At 39.3% G+C, this 16,971-nt stretch overlaps 2 protein-coding genes across 6 annotated transcripts; both read right to left on the bottom strand.

Moving 5' to 3' along the window:
- Positions 1-267: 267 nt before the first annotated feature.
- On the bottom strand, positions 268-10,077 carry mfsd8l1 (major facilitator superfamily domain containing 8-like 1). Of its 2 annotated transcripts, XM_031307414.2 has the most exons (12): positions 9,660-10,077; positions 7,167-7,352; positions 6,976-7,038; positions 6,386-6,505; positions 5,951-6,030; positions 5,510-5,858; positions 5,316-5,389; positions 4,837-5,050; positions 3,950-4,072; positions 3,693-3,823; positions 2,201-2,320; positions 268-1,886 (listed from the first exon to the last, which is right to left on the bottom strand). In XM_031307414.2, the coding sequence occupies exons 1-11, from the start codon at positions 9,733-9,735 to the stop codon at positions 2,240-2,242; spliced, it is 1,497 nt and encodes a 498-aa protein (XP_031163274.1). In that variant the 5' UTR covers positions 9,736-10,077; the 3' UTR covers positions 268-1,886; positions 2,201-2,239. The 2 variants fall into 2 exon arrangements, 1 of the variants encoding a protein (XP_031163274.1); XR_004898838.1 differs by lacking the exon at positions 3,693-3,823.
- Positions 10,078-13,465: 3,388 nt separating this feature from the next.
- Positions 13,466-16,852, bottom strand: polr2h (RNA polymerase II, I and III subunit H). Of its 4 annotated transcripts, none has more exons than XM_031307314.2 (6): positions 16,604-16,852; positions 15,609-15,700; positions 15,098-15,181; positions 14,573-14,666; positions 14,295-14,378; positions 13,466-13,901 (listed from the first exon to the last, which is right to left on the bottom strand). In XM_031307314.2, the coding sequence occupies exons 2-6, from the start codon at positions 15,679-15,681 to the stop codon at positions 13,784-13,786; spliced, it is 453 nt and encodes a 150-aa protein (XP_031163174.1). In that variant the 5' UTR covers positions 15,682-15,700; positions 16,604-16,852; the 3' UTR covers positions 13,466-13,783. The 4 variants fall into 4 exon arrangements, with proteins under 4 accessions (XP_031163174.1, XP_031163177.1, XP_031163175.1 ...); XM_031307317.2 differs by having other exon boundaries at positions 15,609-15,693; positions 16,739-16,852; XM_031307315.2 differs by having other exon boundaries at positions 16,739-16,836.
- Positions 16,853-16,971: the final 119 nt, after the last annotated feature.

Raw genomic sequence — 16,971 nt, 5'->3', positions numbered from 1 at the left:
ATAATTGTACATGATATTTTTTGTATTGCATCAAAAAAAAAAAAAAAAAAAGATAAATCCATAGTCCCATAACAGCATATTTATCCTTTACACATAACACTCTTTAATACAAATATATTGGAAAAGGGGAAATAATATTTCAACTAAAAGTTTACATTCAGTTAAATGTGATAATATCCTCAAAATATGTTTCTTTGTTTCAGTTGTAGGCCTTTGAGTTGAGAACATGTACCCTACTATGAGGGCAATCAATTCAAGACGTATATCACATATAAATATAGCCTTTTAATATATTAAAATCCTACATATTGTTTTCTTGTGAATTACATTATATATTTTTTAAATGTATTTTACTGTTCACAGTTCGTCGAGAGAATAACAAAACATAAGCCAATGAAGTATGGTGAAAGTTCATCTTTTCTGTATAGACAAGTAATACAATAAAGTTAATGTGTTGCCTACATGTTAGGAGCTCACAAATGATCTAATAAATAAGAAATAAATAGTCTCATGGTTCATAACGTATTTTTGGTGTTTGTGAATATAAAACCTGAACAATTTATCAAGAGGTAAAACACATAGTGCAAAGCCTTTTGGGGGAAAAAACTGTGCTTTGACTGATTGGTGTGTGCTTTCTGTCCTGCCACCTAAAACAATTACAAGACTTTCTTTTACAACAGAGCTCCTAATAAAGCATTTTTTCCCTAAATGTGTATTTGTAATAGTGTCCCTTATGGAGTTATCTGACCGACTGATATCACACTACAAGCATTTGGCTCAGCAGTACCAACGGGGCTATACTTTGGTAGAAAGATTAAGAGTGCCCACTAGTGTTGAATGTATGTACTACATCAGCATCAAACAATTAGAAATATGACATTTTTTAAAGCAGGAATCTTAATTTATCCCTCACCAGCCTTTGTGCCAGGAAGATGAGGCATTTTAATAACCTCCTTCAATTAGGGTTTGACAGGTATCCATTGTATTTAGTCTTTCCCTGAGAATTTTATTAGTGTAAGGTTTCAAATGCCTTTTGACATAGCATATTCATCACCACAGGTTGACAAACAGTTAAAACCTGCATTAATTCAATTCCTTTGTGTTAGTGTTAGCAGTTCCTTTAGACAGTGACCCCCATTGAACACACTGCCTCAATCGTATAGAGGCCACTCTGAAAGTATTAATTAACAAAGCACATAATTCAACATTTAAATGAATAAATACAACTTGCAAGGAAAATAAAAACATACAAGTTTTTGCAAATGTCACTGTGTTCGAGGGCAAACCTTCATTATATCAGTCGTAGACCGAATAAATCAGAGTAAAGAAGTGGATTGACATAATTTTTTGTCGAGGTTAAAATCCTTCTGACGAATCAGCAAAGTAAAGTGTTGGTTAAAACTTTGAGCATTTTACTTTAGAGGACAATAACGCCTGGTTTATATTTCGAATGCCTGTTTTTCCAGACGATGTGGTGTCAAGAACCAAGGCTGAACAGCTCATTTATTCCCCTACAGCTCAAGGACATAGGTCAGCTAAATCCACAACCATTTGGCATGTTCATTAATGGAAGAATGTGTGATGCACCAAAGTGTAATTGGTACTCGGTGCACAACACAAAATGACGGAAACGGCTTTCATCCAAAGTTTGCACTCGCGGTGTCAGCAGGATTCCATTTTTCCATGGGAAATGAACATATACTGTACACCATAACAGTGCTTTGATCAGCCTCTGCACACAAAGCTGACAAGTCCAAGATTTAGGTAAGCCCTCAGGAGGTGGTGAGGTGTGTGCTGTCAGTGTGTGTGTTAACACCCTGCATGCTGGTCCCAATGCAGAAATTGAAAGTGTGGTGGGACAGTAAGACGCAGGACAGGGAATCTCCCACTGTGCACAAGCAGAAGGGAGAGAAATACAGGATGAGAGAGGATGTTACAGTCTCGAAGCTATCTGACAAAGTATATTTTCATAATTTTCGTCATGCAAACCAACATAGAATATATCAACTTATTATTACGAACAACAGGATCCAAAATCCCAGAGACCATTTTTATTGTTACTGGCTTATATTATGTACAGTATGCATGCAATAACACAAATGGTCTTGCAATAATACAATACAGGTCATATTGTGAATCCCTTTGGATGAATAAATGTCATTTATAGGTATAATATATAATTATATTTGTAAAAGACTACCTTCCACATCCACTTTCATTGCATAGTCCATCTGCTGGATTAGCCACAGTTGATCGACTCATCCACTTGCTCCACTGCAGCAGGTGCAACCAGCCGCTCGTATGAGAAAGCGAGCATCATCTGTATAAGACAATGTTAGATTAGTTTTACTACAAGAAAGACAAAAGAAGAAATAGGAGAGAAACTGTTTAGCAAGGAAGCTCTGAGAGGCAAAATAAATGTTTCTTTTATATTTCTATCTATCCATTTCTTATGAATCTGAAATAAATATAGAATTTAATAAATATCAAAAAGTCAAACAAAATAACAGACGTTTGCACAAAGCACTTTTCTTCACTCGGGTTGCAAAGTGAATCCTGAAAACAGACTGATTTGGAGAAACACCGAACCCCTGCTTCAGAGCTGTCAGTGGTGTACAGTAACGGCATGTCTTGAAAACAATGAAAACAATGAAAGTCGGACACACAGGGCTGTGGAGGGAGCTTCCTGGTGGAGCCAATTTAAAAGAAAGAATTGCAAGGTGGACTCTCTTTGTCCAACTCACACGGACACACACTTAGGTTCTCTTTTCTTCTTTCTCAGTGATAGTGGAAACAGTTGGTTGCTGCCCACGCTTCATTACAGGCACTACAAGCACTTTGTAATGCTTGTTTGTTCCTGAACGCAAGAGGAGCTGCTGACTATAAAATGTCCACTCGCATCTCCTGTAAACCCTTTTCTGTAGTTTGTTTGTTTCAAATTAGATTCATTGCAATTTTTGCATGAAACAGAAATGCCCAAAACATTTTAACCATTGCAAGTGCCATGTTTCATGCACATAGACAATGAGTGTAAATGCTATTTATTTCTATAGGCACATGGCAAACTACAAAAGGTATTGAGATTCAGTCCCCAGCCCTAGTTTTTAATAAGGTTCCACTAAATTAGATTTAGTTAAAGGTGTGCACTAGAGAGCGGATCGGGCTGCATTTTTCTGTCCAAGCCCGGCCCGCGTCCGACAGAGCATGTACCGAACCCGGCCCAAGCCTGACAGGCATGAAGATATTTATGTCCGAGCCTGACCCGAGTCCGACAGTTAAAATCTCGTTTTTTTCTCATACCAATGACACATGTACGTTTGTTTGTGTGGAAACCCCGCTTTTATTAAGCAACTGTAGGAATTCGGAAATGTCAACAGATGAGCGCAATGTCAAGTGCAATAAGCTTTTTTAAATTTAAAATGTTCAATGCCTTATGCTGATGTGACCGAGCCCGACCCGAACATCATTTCTAAATATCTGTCCGAACCTGGCCCGAAGAGCTCGGATCGCGTATCCATCCTCTAGTGTGCACTGTAATAATGCCACAACTGCAAAAACTGGTGGAAAAATGGTATGTTTGAGCCCTCACATGGTTGCATGAACTGAAAATTCCTAAAAACACATAAAGCCATCTCTCATATAATGATTTGGACGTAGACACATTCTCTGTCTTGCAGTCTCCTTTTGCATACCGTTAGCAGTGCCAGCAGTGCCATCATCACCCCCATCATGATGTACATGTTCTCTGTAAGGCCACCAGCCCACAGAGGGCCCAGGATGGTAGCTAGACCACCCACTGAGCGACGCACTCCCTGACTGAAACCTGCAATACATGGGAGACACAAAGACTCAACACACCAAACAACGCGGGGTACAGGAACGCAACAAAATCAAATACCTTCCAACATGCAATGCTTTCTCTTTTCCACTAGATGGTGGAGTTTCTCACCTTGTGTCTTCTCAGCAGTAACTTTGGAGAAGAGGGAAACCTGAGCGACAGCTACAAATGGCAAACCCAAAACCTGCAGAAACACCCCAATGATGAACTCAGTCAGCTGCCATGGGAAACCACCTACAGAAAATACAAAGTGCAACAGAAAACACCAAAACACTGAGTTAACCCTTGTGTTGTCTTCAGGTCAAATTTGACCCGTTTTCAAAGTTTTTTATATCAGAAATATGGGTTTCTTTCAACCAAATTGCCCAAAAATAACTTGGATGCATGCATGCAAGTTGTATGGAACCCATGCAACATTCTTCGCAGGTAAAATTAATTATTACTTACATAAAATTTTGGGTGTTTTATTCAATTTTATAGCATCAGGATATAACAGTATCCTGACTAAACTTTGACATAAACATCCTCTAAACTTAACTATTAGTCAAAATAATTCATAATTTTGGCTACTTTTAACTCACAAATGAGGTGTAATGTCATTTAAATTAGGTTTATTGACCATGCATTAAAAAAAGCGTTGAAAAAAGTGACAAAAACGTTAATTTTCTATTTTAACGATGGAAGGACAACAAGTTAATGGTCTACGGGAAGACAACACAAAGGTTAATATGCATGATACAGCCAAGTTGTAATGGGGCATTTCAAATGTTTGACCATGAGGATGACTGTCATCGATTTTAGATCTGCTGTATTAACGAGTGTGTTTACTAAATGTGAGGATGTATCTATACTTCGCAAAGTTATTCATATAAATATGTAAACCTGTTTTACTGAATAAACTGACTCTTAGTGGGTGATGTTTTGTGGTATAAGTTACTGTTGATGAAGATCTGTGTGTACAGCAACAAAGGTGAGAAGTTTCTTCAGTGCAGTCTGACCTAGTGGGTTAGCCAGGAAGATGAGGCACCAGACACCAGAGATGTTGCAGATGGTCAGACCGATGGCCAGGACCACTCGCTCAGCAACACGCTGGCTCAGCCAGCGCACAAATAGAAAGCCAGCGATCACCTCCACACCGCAGAGACAGTACATCACGCTGTTCTCCAGCTCCCCGTAGCCAAAGTACTTCTGGGTCATTGGGGTCACCATGGTCTGAGGAGGGAATGAGATGTTGGCACAGTGCATAAATGCTCATATTAACAAGTCATTTTGTCTCAAAGTCCTAAAAACATGGGTAAAAATTCCTATCCCAGCATGGTTTTACTTTTTCCTAAATTATTTAGAAACAAGAATCGATATCTTGTACCGTAAACAGGCAGATTACTCCACTAGTTTCAGGAAAATGATCCCTAACTAAAGAAGTACAAGATAACTTGGGTTTTTATTTATTAATAGGATATCTGTGTCTTTACTGCACCTCCAGCGCTGTCTGATTGAAGAGGGTGATGAACTGAGCAGCCAGCAGCACGACCACTTCTTCTCTCAGGAACTCTACAAAGAGTCAGAGACATAACTTTTAAAACCTTACATTTGAAGAACTTGTTTTACAGCATTGTACAGACTTTTTATGGACCTAGAATAATATTGACACACGCACTGTCAACCACCCACCTCGGGATATGCTGAAATTCTTAAAGGGACTGGAAGACTCATGGGACTCTGGTAGCCCGGGCGAGGGAGGTGGAGAGATATGATTTAGCGTGGTATTTGAGGCAGCAGAGGCATCCAATCTGGGTGGTTTGGATACCACGACTGAGCCGTAGGACCCCTCCACCTCCTGGGACCCCATCAGCGGCCTTTCCTCGTCATTATCCTCTTCCACCAGCCCTCGCTCGTCCTCCTCCTCCATGCTCTGGCCTGTTGAATTCTGCTTGGCCTTCCCCTTCTCTAGAGGCGGTAGGTCCCAGTACATGAAGATCACTGCCAGTTGAAGGAGAGTCCACAGCAGGCACATGAACAACTGCAGGAGGTGGAAGAAAAGTGTTATGTTTTCTAAGAGGAGGCAAAAAAATGTTAGTTGTTAGTTGAAAACAGCTTATTGTGGACCCTTACCCCTGGCGCCGTATATTTATTGACCACGAGAGGACCCAGGTGGAAATCACACAGCCTCAGGAAGATGTTAAATGCTGGACCTGTGTTAAACACAAAGTTAAAACCTGTTTTGACAAGACCTTGGCAAATCATTCTATATAATATTGGTAAGGAGCAAATTAATCTTAAAAGCAACTGCAATCATACAGGCTTTTTGTTCGTATCATCATGTGTAATTGCCCGTGCACTATTATTTAACATTTGCGTGTGAGCCTTCAGCATTCACTTGTGTGAAATGCATCAGGAAGCTAGATGGCCAGTAATCTCTAACCACTCCAATCTCTATCTTATTTTCTGTGAAAACAAAACAAAACCATCACAGTGTATAATAATTTAACTCAAATGATCAGCAGGCAGCCTTTAGAATGTGCCATCACAAAGCAGCAGAGCACTGACCAATCAGAAGGCCAGCTTGTCGACATGCCATGACACTAGCAAACGCGGTGGCGCGGTCCTCGGGGGCAGTGCTTCTGGTCAGGAAGCCAAAGATAGATGAGCCAGCACCTGTGCCGATGCCTGAGGAAAATACATATTTCATGACTAAATTACAGCACTTAAAAACAGTGAGGTTGAAACCCGGAGCTCCGGAGAGCATGTACATCATTGTTGTTTTGTCATATAATTTATAAACATATTCCTGAAATACACAACATAAGAGGGGATTTGCTGCTGCTATTGGATGGGTGCTCTTACAAATTCAGAGCAAACTGTAGCCAAGTGTTTTCAAACTATTGGATATTTTTAGCTGATCAACCACACATTCTGATATTGTATGTATGAGTTAAATATGCATCACATTTAAAAGATACTGAACAACAGCTGTAAGAAGCCCCAAACAATGATACAACATATATGTATAAGCTCCAAGTTATACCTTTTTATAATGATCCTGCAAAGCTCTACTGATATGACAGCCGGGTGTATTCTACTGGCTTACTACCTGCCAAATGGTTAATAAGTCATAGTATCACCTTCTGCAGACTCACCTGCCACCAGTCTGCTTGACAGTAATAGCCATTTGGAGTAGCCCATAAAGTACATGAAATTACCTGTGGAGCAAAAAGGAGTATAACAATAAAGTGAGCAAAATAGAATAACAAATGCAATTTGTGTTTCTGACATGACAATACTGTTTTAAGGTAGTAGCGGTGGAAATACAAAACATGAGTGCACTCACCAATTAACTCAAAAAAGTTGGCAAACAAAATGATTTTCTTGGTGGTCCGTGTTCTGTCGGACCAGTGGCCAAACAGCGGTCCGGACAGGAGGCCAGTCAAGCTGAATGCAGACAGGGCCAAGCCCAGAAAGTAAGGTGCTGCATCCAAAGTCTGCAAGTACATCCATATTGTGGGCAATATTACAGCTAGGGAGACAGAAGGAAGCAGCATTAGTTTTTTTATCTTAAGTAATGTTACAGTTCTGTGTGAATTGAAAACAGCTAATGTCAACACATATAATGTGAACATTGTCTTCCAAATCTGCCGAATCTACACTCTCTGAGTGATGCTGAGTCATCTGTGTCATAAGCCCTACGTGGAGTCAATCGGCCATACTGTCGCTCTGTTGGGCTTCCATGTGGCATCTCATCTATGGTTATTGCAACCCTGTGACTCTCCTAAGCCCTATAGTGACATTTAGCAGAGGCTGAGTTTGTGAGATGACGGTGAAACAAGAGATTAGATGATGTCTGTATGGTTTATATCCAGGTACAACTTTAAATCTTTTCCATGTCAGTGCTAGTAATGCCAAGAGAGCATGCAGTGGTAGCTTTCTCCCTGTCAGTAATGCCTCCAGCCTTCATATCCATATAGACAAAGGGTAGCTGCTGAACCAATACAATCCTAATTCAATTACTGCGTCAGAAGACACAAAAAGCATGCTCTCAGGAAATTCCAGAGAGGAAAGGAAAATGTCTTGTCATCTAAAGCAGTGGTTCCCAACCTTTTTTCCTTGGCGCCCCCCCTACTTATGTCTAAGAAAAGCTGAGCCCCCCCTCCGAAACCGAAGTTGAGGTAACTTTCCTTTACTTTCTTTTTTGATACAGAGGAGTTATCAGCACTTTTACGTTTCTCCGCCATGTTTCGTTCATAAAATAGTGATGCCGTGGCGGCAGGAAAAACGAGGATGATAGCAGCTAGCAGCTAGCAGCTGACCTGACAGCAAGGGTCTCAGGTTAAGAGGTCCCGGAGGTTTGGTCTACTAAGTAGCCTGCCTACAAGTTTAAGCGAGAACAAAAATATATAGTTTTCATACAGACTTTTGTATACATTATATATTCTAGTGTATTATCATAATTTCTTTAACATGTGCAAATATTTTTTTTTTTACCTTAACCTCAAACCAGATAAAGACTCGCGCCCCCCCCTGTGATCTTTGCCGCCCCCCTTAGGGGTCCCCGGACCCCAGGTTGGGAACCACTGATCTAAAGGGGATGTTTGATCACCCTATACATTTGTTTGTGGGAGTGATAAAAGCATGTTAGATTGAGTTGTGCTTCTTTGTCACAGCTTTAAGGACATTATACCTTGTGGAAGAAAAAAAAAATGCATGTCCAATTCTGTGGCTGCTACATATGAGTTTTACCACTTGCAAAGTGAAGACAGTATTTCAAAACAAGGCTGTGGAATTCTCTCTCAAGATCAACATTCAGAGAAAGATTTTACATCAAGGCTAGCCTAAAAAAAAGGCTTGTGGGCTGGGCTAATTAAGAGATCTGAGTAACAACAGAGGTGAACAGAACTCAAGGGATCCTTGACAGGCTAATTAACAACACAATCTGATTCAATCTGCCCTAATCCCTTCAATATCTCTGCTATTGTAATGATCTGTCTGCATTGGGGGGTCTGGTAAATGTAATTCCCATGTAAATTCAAGTAAGCTTCTCAAAGACTATCTTTCTGGATGAGTAGATCAAAGAATCTGCACACAGGGGTCTGTTAATGTAGTTTGTCTCAGCACAGAGTGAACTTGATCAGTAAACAGGACAAGACAATATTGGGATAAGATAAAACTCAAACTATCAGGTAATAATTACCTATTCTAAAACCTTCAGTGAGTGACCATTGAAAAAGCAGGTCAACTGCAGTGCAATCTAATACAACAGTCCTGTAATAAATACAACAGTCCAGTAATAAATACTATATATATATATATATATATATATATATATATATATATATATATATACACACACACACACACATTTCACAGGGTGTCTCTTTGAGGCAGAATCTGGAATTTATTAAACTTTTTAGTCAAAACACAACTTATAACAGATAACAGGCAGAATACACTGACTAACCCAACAATGGAACAGTAAAATGAAGATATTGCTTCATTTATGTCCTTTGTAAAACTAAAATCCTAAATACAGTCCTGGCCAAAGTGTTATTTCCCTGATAGGGTTATAGTTGTGTAAAACATCTCCTCATAAGAACAAATGCAAACACTAATCAACTTGTCAAATCACAGTTCAAGTGTTTCACCAAAAAGCAGGTGTGAAAATATATAGAAAAATTTACTCGACATGGCAATGAAAATATTTAGGTGACCATGAGAAACTTGTGAATGTTACTGATGAGTTCTGTGTCACATTCCAATACAGATTCAAGTAAGTGTTGCAACACAAAAGGCGAGAGCATTATCAAAAATAACACATTACAAATCTTACCATATTCCACACCGCTAAGAAGAAATATGAGCCCAATGGTGAAGAATGTAAGCTTCTTCTTCCGTCGATTATCCATCACGTTTGGCTGTTATAAACTGCTTTCTATACTTTGACTGACGGCCTTCATTATTCTTTGAGACACATGTTCATTCTAGTCGCTCTACCAAACACCACAGATGACATAATCCCGAGTGCAGTGCTTCCAATTAGAGCCGAATGCAAGGACATATCACCAAGCCCATCTAGCCTATCAAAACTTTAAATAGGAGTGCGTATTGTTCTACATATCTCTACAGTGAGTGTGCACGGCGCTAATTTAGGTCCGTGAAGCGCAGTAAACTCGCTGAGCAGCTTGCTTTTTAAGCACCAGCCCCAACTAGCAAACATTGCTCAATGCTCAAGCTCGTCCCCGGGAGAAAATTTACGAATCCCACTATGGCCACGCCAAGACCCGCCCTACGAAGCAGCTCGATTGGTTGGGGTTAGGCGCATCACTTCCGGCGGACAGTTCCAAGCACTGCATCCGCTGCTGCATACCATGGATGTATTAAGAGAACCTGCATACAGTCTATGGCTCACTCCCAAATTATCTCATCCTCACTCCCCAACGGATGTGTATGTGTCAGATTCATAGACTTTATATTCATTTATGCGTTCGGATCCAGATGCGAGGCCAGTTAATGATATTAATATAATGAAGCACTGTGATAAATCCTTTAGAGCAAGTTTGCACTGTAAAATGATTAGAAATCATTGAATGGCTAGAATATAAAAACAACTGTCATAAGCTTTAGAAAATGCGCTGTAAAGTAAACCAGAAACCTAGTTGTAATAAATAGATATAAAGACACAATATCATGGTTATGGTTATGTCCTTTAATTTTATAATTATATTTTATAATTATAATTTTATTAACAGCTTTGTTATTATATCGAGAGGCTGGTCCTGGTCCATCTCAAGACCTGCTTACCACCTTCACTGGACCCCTTCCAATTCGCCTACCGTCAGAACAGGAGCACAGACGATGCCATCTCTACGGCACTTCACTCTGCCCTGTCCCACCTTGACAATAGCAACACCTATGTGAGAATGCTGTTCATTGACTTTAGTTCAGCATTCAACACCATCATCCCCTCCAAAACTGATCACCAAACTCAGTGAACTGGGCATTAATACCTGCCTCTTTAACTGGATTCTGGACTTCCTAACCAACAGACCTCAGTCTGTTAGGTTAGATACTCACACCTCCTCAACAATCACCCTGAACATCAGCGTACCACAGGGATGTGTGCTGAGCCTTCTCCTTTACTCCCTCTTTACCTACAACTACACACCTGTACATGGTTCGACCACTATTGTAAAGTTTGCAGACAACACTATGGTGATTGGTCTCATCAGCAACAACGATAAGACGGCCTACAGGGAGGAGGTCCAGCACCTATCCTCGTGGTGCACTGACAACAACCTGGCTCTTAACACCAAGAAGACCAAAGAGCTCATTGTGGACTTCAGGAAGTCTAAAGCTGGCACACACACCCCCATCCTCATCAACGGGAGTGAGGTGGAGCATGTCACCAGCTTCAAGTTTCTGGGTGTCCACATCTCTGAGGACCTCTTTTAGACCCTCAACACCTCCACCCTGATCAAGAAGGCTCACCAGCATCTCTTCTTTCTGAAGAGACTCAAGAAGGTCCACCTGGCTGTCTCCTCAGATCCTGGTGAACTTCTACTGCTGCACCATCGAGAGCATCCTCACCAACTGTGTCACAGTTTGGTATGGCAACTGCTCTGCCCATGACCGGAAAGCACTGCAGAGGGTGGTGAAAACTGCCCAATGCATCACCGGTTCCTCACTCCCCTTCGTCAAGACCATCCAGGGCAAGCGATGCTTGCGTAAGGCGCGCAGCATCATCAAAGACTGTTCTCACCCCAACCACAGCCTGTTCACCCCACTCCCGTCCGGGAGGCGTCTCAGGTCTCTCCACACCCTTACCAGCAGGTTCAGAGGAAGCTTCTTTCCTGTGGCTGTCACCCTACTGAACTCTAACTCTGCATCCCGGTGATAATTAATCCACCAATAAATATATATATATATATATTTATTCTGCTCTTATAACACTGCAATATATTTCTTGTCCTGCCTATGCACCACCTGTCTGTACTTGTATATCGCATTGCACTTTTCTGCTTTTTTTTCCACTTCTGGTTGGACGCAAACTGCATATCGCTGTCTTTGTACTTGCACTACTTTGCACAAAATGTAAAAATAAACTTAAAATATGCCAGGAAATCCAATCTTGTAATAGCATAATTAATATACCTTTGGAGAACCAGCCTGCTCCAGAATAACACAACTAACAACTAAACTATAGGCAGACTCTGTTATTCTATGTCCTCAATTTTAAAGCGGGTTACAGTTGTGCTTTGTCACTTTTGTAGTGCTAAACCAACATTATCACAATCTGAATTTGATTTGAAATTAGGGTGTTTTTAAACCAGCTGCCAATAGTGGAAAAACACATTTTGCATGCTGACTTACCCTGACCATTCATCTAGTGGGTATGTGTGCAAATGACCCTGACACAGTATCTACAGTTATGTGTCAGAGGCACAACGACTAATCACTCTGGGTCCCATGATGGTGAACATTTTAATCATTTGGACAGAAAACGTCTTACATTTTAAGTTACTGATCATCAGCACAAAATCTGCAGCTGCAGTATAAGTAGGGTTTTTGGCTTTCAAAAACATAAAACCCTACTACTGTACTAAATCCAATATTTTCCAGTAGTACTTCAAACATAAATATTCCTATAATAATTTAGTGTGGTACTCATACTGTATGTCTTTCTTACACATTATAGGATACAGCATTGCAGGAATTTTAGGCTACAAGCTTATTCTACAGGATGACGACTACGTTCATATGGCTTTCTATGCACATATCAGGAGTCTGTGTGTCATTGGCAGTGCCCCTCCTCATCTTGTGACACCCATTACCATCGACATTGAGAAGCCTGTGTTGGACACAAGAGCTGTCTCTTCACCCTTAATTTAATCTTCTGTCTCCTGAGAGTCCACATTTTAGTTTGCTGCCATCCAAGCAAATATAGAACCATTGCTCATGACATGCTGGGGCCATTGTAGCCAAACTATTTGCAAATGTGTGTGGAGAGTTGGGCAACTATCTTAATCTGTTTGTGCGTAATCAAATTTGTAAACGTGTAAAAGAATCTCTGCATATTGAGATTGGGATTTTGTCAATCTCCAAATGTGGAAAAGAATCTGTGTGTGCGTAATCAGATTTGTACATGTGTAGACAAATCTGTAAAAGAGTACATACAAAAAATTAAAAGTATTTTGCTCCAAGAGATGGTGCCGACTGTTCCGTTGTTTTAAATGTCACTTTTTAAAGATGTGTAGTCAGGCTAAAATCCTTCTTGATTACACATCTACCAGATATGTTAGTACTTCATTTATTGGTTGTAGAAATGTCTAAATATTACATTACCTCATGCTCAGAATTAATATGAATTTGATGATGTATAATATCCATACATTTTGCAAAGACAAAGCAGTGTTTAAGACATTTGCCTTGTGAGCTGCAGTACTTGGCCCAGTTTGCACGTTCTCCCACCCTCTTCACTATAGCACAAATCTTACCTGCAGTCCAAATATTGAGACAGTGTTACAAAATACAACCTGATATAATATGTTTGAAAGAGCGCCTAAGCAGTTGCTGAGCTGTATGGTTGGTTAGAAAAAAACAGAACCTTTTTTTAAAAGGTGACTGACCATCTTAGAATGATTTTGAATAAAAGAAATCTTTATTTACAGTTTGCCAGCAGATGGAGGTTGCAGCAGTTCTTATGTGTCACAGTCTTTAATCTGTAGTCCATCTCCTTGGAGGAAACATTTTGTAACTACAAAAGTAAAAAAAAAAAAAAAAAAACTAAATATGTTTTCTTCAGCATCCATGTGTTATGTCTGTGAGCTGCTCTTGGATAATGGCCATGTGCTCCGACTTGGGAGTACAAATGTTTTCAGTATGCAGTTCATTATGACTTTAAAGTTGACTGTGGCAGTGGAAGAACCAGGGTAAGTGGGCAGGCAGAGTTGGGTTTTAGAAGGCCAGTTTCTTCATGAGGAGGTAGACCCTGGAGTCCACCTCAAAGCCGTGAAGGTTGTTGGCATCTCCCTGCAGCCTCATGAGAAGGCCACCGTAAGACACGTAGGCAGAGCTGAAAGAAGGAGCACACCCACGCAACTTGATTAGAGCTCACAAATGAGAGGTTACATTTTTAAAAACTGATATTATCTCACAAGTACAAACACAGACCTTTGTTGGACAAGTTACTTTCCATAAAAGCAATACATAGCTGATGGTTTTAATATGCAGACAAAATGCTTAAAATGTAAAAATGTTGAATTTTAGTTTAGTTTCTGTGGTAATTTCAATATGCCCTAGTGGCAATCACTGTACTAATAATGTATCAATAACAACTGAAATGCTACTTGTTATTATTCTAATGGTTTATTTGTCTAAATTATATTAACATATACAACCTGAGGCTGAGCAATTAAAAATAAAAAAGTACTTTAAAGCTTCATTTAAACCAAGTAACATCACTCACAGGCGTGTGGCTGCTTCTGTTGAAGTCTCATCGCCCTCTATCTTGTAAACCTTCCCATACATCACATAATCAAACTGGTCCGCCCTGGAAATGTAAACAAAGTTAAATGAGAGTACAAATTTAAATGGTTATTTAAACCAGCAAAAAATACTGCACAGCACAGGGGACAGTCACACTAAAGATATACACACAAATGGTACTAGATCCTTCAAAAAAATAAAAGCCCAACAAGTAGCATTTGTTGGTGATGTTAGATGCATCAAGAGCAAATGTTTTACCTAGATGGCCGGTCATCCTGAGGATTGTACTCTCCGTCATCTGGCGTTCCATCTTCATATAACGTGCTGGCAATAACCAGTCTGAACTTGTCACCTAAATAAAATGGACACATGCAAACAAAGTGAGTTCATATTCTGTGCTTAGACACCCTGGGTTAGCGTTGACTTTTTAATGCATGGTGCTTTGAACCTTTATCTAAAGGTGCACTCACATATAGCGGGTATATGGGAATATTTAGCTGTTTAGCTTTGGACTGCTCACATGTAAGCCAGAGTTTGGTAAACAAAAGTAAAATGGTGAAGATGCAAGTAGTGTTCCCAGACAAGACAGACAACAACAGTCAAAAATGATTGCTTTACATTTAAAATTTCTTCTGATGGCATATGGAAAGATAACCGATTTGTTCTGACCATACTGTATATAAACTCTAGAATATGAATGTGTTAGACAAAAGCAACCATTAAATGACTTCCAATCTTTAACTTAAAATAAATATACACAAAGACAAAAAGGTTGCTCCTTACCAAGATCAACAGGATAGATCTGAATGTTCACATCCAAGATAAGGTCCATCTTAAAAGATTCACTTTCACAATGTAGACGAGATACTGCAGAAAACAAATAAGTAGTAGTACAGTTTGGATTACTTAATTTTTGCTGTTTTAAAGTGAAGGACACTAACTGAAAAGCACACTGGGTACATGATAGTAACCCAAATGTAAATAAAGTTTAATACGTTTTGCATGTGAAAAAGCTTTCAGCTGAATTGATAAATGATTGGCGACAAGCACCATTAATTAAGATTGGGGTTCTTGGAAACCTGGTAAAAAAGTAAGTCCAATAATTATTCTCATTTTACTTCGGTTTCGATCATTATTTATATATATATATATATATATATAATTTTTTGTAAGTAGCGTGCCTGATGGTTGATTACCTGCAGAAATTACCAGTAAATTAGTAGAGACCAGAGACTATTGTAGTGTATTGTGTTATGACTTCTTTAACCTTGTTTTATAATTAGATTTCACACACCTCTGTCAAACTTCTTGCCATCGGGATCAATGTCCTTTACATCAAAGATGTCCTCAAACAGAATTCCAGCCATCTCTGTCCTGGTCTATGAACTTGAAAAAGACAAAAGATATCATTATGCCAGTTTATGTTGGAAAAAAGTTAAATAAGAACAACTGACATGTCTACGAAGCTTTAGACTTCAATAACAACTGCTCATATTTTATCTAGTAATGGGGAAAGTATGATGTTACAAACAAGATGTTTGCAGGTTTTATAAAGTCAAAACTTTTTAAAGTCATGTTGATACCAGGTGAGAAATGATGTCTTATTTACATCAATATACATCATGCAAATGATAATGCTTTGCTTACAGGCTTATGCTACACAGCAAGGGATGCTATACGCAGCACACGTACAAACACATTTATCAGCAGAGACAGAAAGAGATAACTGAAGAAGCTCATAGTCAAGTTTTAAATGCATTTCTTAGGGATTTATCATCATCATCAACTTTATTTGCCAGACTCAAGGTCCATTCAGCAAACACAGACATGACATACATCATACATTAAAAAGAGAAAGATAAACATATACAGAGAAATAAAAACAGGCACATTTTCACGACGTTTGTTCATAATCTAATCAGATATCGCCAAGACAGCAAAGTAAAGCTCATGTTGTAGTTGCATTAAATGAGATACATCTACTTCATAACACCAGCTTTAACTCACAATGACGAAGATGAATCCCATTCAATGGAATTCATGTGGAACATGAACATCAACTCTAAACATGTAAAACTCAACAAGTTATTGGTTATTAAAAAAAAACACTCACACTCGACGTTAATTAAACAACGTGGCTGCATGGCATAGCTAAGTTATCGTTAGCCAGTTAGCCAAGTTATAACTTAGGGTCTTGTAATAACGTTGACTAACGTTACAACTTCAGCAGACTAACGTTAGCTGTTAGCTGTTAGCATGTTGTGCACACACTTCGTTAAGCTTAGCTACCTCAAATACGAAGACGTTCTCGTATTAGATTGTCCACAGAATAACGTCGCAGTCACTCGGTTTCTCTGTGTAGCAACGTGTGTTTACACAAAGTGTGCGCAAGATGTCTTATTAGAGTAAAACTTCATTCATTACCGTTACTGAGCGTAAAACAGATTGTACCGCCGAGAAACAATGTGCTCATCCTCTGACACGCAAACTACTTCCGGTTGAAAATATATCGGCAAACGTTTTAACCTTATTTTTACTGTCTATGGTTTTAACATGGATGGGGAATTGCTATTGTCTATGGCTAACAAAAATAATTTTATAAAAAAGTCAGCGTTATAGATATTTATTAATATTGAGAGAAAAAAAGTGCTTAAATA

Source organism: Sander lucioperca, chromosome 11 (assembly GCF_008315115.2).
Source record: "Sander lucioperca isolate FBNREF2018 chromosome 11, SLUC_FBN_1.2, whole genome shotgun sequence".
Lineage (NCBI taxonomy): Eukaryota > Metazoa > Chordata > Actinopteri > Perciformes > Percidae > Sander > Sander lucioperca.
The sequence above is the reverse complement of the archived record's forward strand: the minus strand, read 5'-3'. Positions and strand labels throughout refer to the sequence as shown.

Excerpts from the sequence above, each read along its gene's own strand:
- mfsd8l1 (XM_031307414.2), bottom strand. The coding sequence starts at position 9,735 with ATGGATAATCGACGGAAGAAGAAGCTTACATTCTTCACCATTGGGCTC. Across the intron at positions 6,031-6,385 it reads ACAAGCTGGCCTTCTGATTG|GTCCAGCATTTAACATCTTC; the intron begins GTCAGTGCTCTG and ends TGTTTAACACAG. Across the intron at positions 4,073-4,836 it reads CTTCCTGGCTAACCCACTAG|GTGGTTTCCCATGGCAGCTG; the intron begins GTCAGACTGCAC and ends TATTTTCTGTAG.
- polr2h (XM_031307314.2), bottom strand. The coding sequence starts at position 15,681 with ATGGCTGGAATTCTGTTTGAGGACATCTTTGATGTAAAGGACATTGAT. Across the intron at positions 15,182-15,608 it reads TGGCAAGAAGTTTGACAGAG|TATCTCGTCTACATTGTGAA; the intron begins GTGTGTGAAATC and ends TGTTTTCTGCAG. Across the intron at positions 14,379-14,572 it reads CAGGATGACCGGCCATCTAG|GGCGGACCAGTTTGATTATG; the intron begins GTAAAACATTTG and ends TTACATTTCCAG.